Raw genomic sequence first — 2,308 nt, 5'->3', positions numbered from 1 at the left:
GCTGGTCTCTACAATGTAGATGTCATAGCAACCTTATTTACAGGAAATATATATTTGATGTGTATCACTATCTTTAAATAAATCACTCATATAAAGTTTTGCTCATTTGGCCCCCTCATAATTGTGTTAAATAATCGTGATTACAATATTGACCAAAATAATCATGATTATGGTTTTTGTTATAATCGAGCAGCCCTAATTCAGACCAGACGTCTTGGCAGAAGTGTTATTATGGATTATGGACTCGTATTTGAGTTAAAAACGTCTTAATGCTAGATTTGTCTCAGCTTTTGTCTTCTCCAGATGTTAACTGATGGACTGGAGTGCTGTGGATTACTTGTGGATTATTGTGATGTTTTTATCAGCTGTTTGGACTCTCATACTGACGGCACCCATTCACTGCAGAGGATGGATTGCTACATTTGCAGACGAGGGAGAATGGGATCCAAATGCAGTTAAAGTTTATCAAAACAACAAAATCATAAAATGCATAAATCTAGGAACTACGATCGTCCAAAACCAATCCCAAGTAACGGGAAACATAGTGAGCAAACCTAAGCATACAAACAATGGATAAATCCTGACAAAGAACAGTGAAAACACAAGGGCTTAAATACACTCAGCGTAATAGAGTAACAAGAAACAGGTGAAAACAATCAGGAGTTAACAATGAGAACATGAAAGAGGAAACAGGAACAGAGTATAAATCACTTTAACACTTCCTGTTTACTTTTTTTTTTGCTAATTTATTTTTAAAAATCAAATCTATTAAACAGTATGTAAGGTATTATGAGCTATACATTTATAGTGTTTAGAAAACAATGTTATTTAAAGACATTAAATGTTTTCATTGTTGTACAAAACACTGAATTTGTTTTTCATTTGCAATGCAGAAAATACTTCATATTAATGATAGAATTAAAAAACACTCTTCAGACATAATTGCCCACAAAAATACTCATTGATTTTTATTGATAGTACAGAAGATTCTCAGGTCACAAACCTTTAAAGCTGTTACATTACACTGTATATATATTTTTTTTTTCAATTGACCAAAAACCACTCAAGTAAGAATCAAAGTTTCATTCATAACTAGCAGCATTTTCTATATTCTTTTAAAACTCAATATGGAAATACTGTGTACTGTCTCAAATCGAAACCCTATAAGATAACATTTTTATGAAAATATTTAATATTGTGTTGATAGATATAAATAATATTTAGATCATCTGTGAACGTGTGATATAAAAACAATAAAATAGCAGAAAGATAAAATGACTAATTTCCAATAAAAATATATTTCTAAGAAATACAGCTAAGTGTACAGCTAAAATAACATGCACGTGTTAAACATGACTTTCTTTCCTTCTCAGACGAAGAATGCTTGGAAGTTTCCCGGTGGTCTGTCAGATCTTGGAGAAAACATCGGTAAGATTCGGATTCAGATCCAGAACTGATGTTAAACTGAATCGAAACTCAATCACAACAGAACGTTCTTGTACACAAGATAAAAGCAGTAAAAGAAACTTGCATTTATAAGAACATCATCTAATATTTGAGACCCTCAAGACATTCAGTTACTAAAATACCCTTCTTTACTACAAATAAAACTAAGCCTTTTCTGTCAACAAATGACTTGTATATAAACTAGATTATTTATCGATTACATCCTTGCATAGATCACAAAATCTTTCCCCCAAAAAATAAATGTTCTGTATAAAAGTTCAGTAAATGATATTGTGTTCACAAGCGTACAATAAAAGATTTCATTCAGGACTCTTTGCCTTTGTTAAGTTTTATCCTACTCTATGTTTCTCTAAATCTCATGATATAAGATACAGTATTAGTCAAACTGATTGTGTGAAAGTATTTAAAAAACAGTTCACTCAAAAAATTTAATTAGAGAAAAATGTACTCAGGCCATCCACAAGTGTTCTGAGTTTGTTTCTTCATCAGGTTTGTAGAAATGTAGCATTGCATCAGTGTCTCAGCAATGGATGCTCTGCAGTGAATGGGTGCCGTCAGAATGAGAGTCCAAACAGCTGATAAAAACATCACAATAATCCACAAGTAATCCACAGCACTCCAGTCCATCAGTTAACATCTGGAGAAGACAAAAGCTGAAACACATCCGTCAGTAAGATGTTTTTAACTCAAATACAAGTCTATAATCCATAGTAAGTCCATAAATCCATCTCCTGTTGTCTCAAAATCCAGCCACATATTAGTTTAGAGCTGTTTAAACACTGCTTGATCTGTGCAGATTTCTCTCCTGATTCACACCAGAACACTTTTTCACTGGAGGAAG

The 2,308-nt window shown here is 32.6% G+C and overlaps 1 protein-coding gene across 1 annotated transcript in view; it reads left to right on the top strand.

Moving 5' to 3' along the window:
- The window catches only part of LOC107717295 (nucleoside diphosphate-linked moiety X motif 6-like), a 14,914-nt gene that overhangs the window by 10,515 nt on the left and 2,091 nt on the right, over nt 1-2,308 (top strand). The window contains exon 4 of the mRNA XM_016524000.1: nt 1,374-1,428. Within this exon, the coding sequence (XP_016379486.1) occupies nt 1,374-1,428 (55 nt within the window). The remainder of the gene's footprint in view (nt 1-1,373; nt 1,429-2,308) is intronic.

This window comes from Sinocyclocheilus rhinocerous, unplaced genomic scaffold (genome assembly GCF_001515625.1).
Source record: "Sinocyclocheilus rhinocerous isolate Xijiao unplaced genomic scaffold, SAMN03320098_v1.1 scaffold149, whole genome shotgun sequence".
Classification (NCBI taxonomy): Eukaryota; Metazoa; Chordata; class Actinopteri; order Cypriniformes; family Cyprinidae; genus Sinocyclocheilus; species Sinocyclocheilus rhinocerous.
Note: the sequence above shows the minus strand (reverse complement) of the source record. Positions and strands in the feature narration are given on the sequence as shown.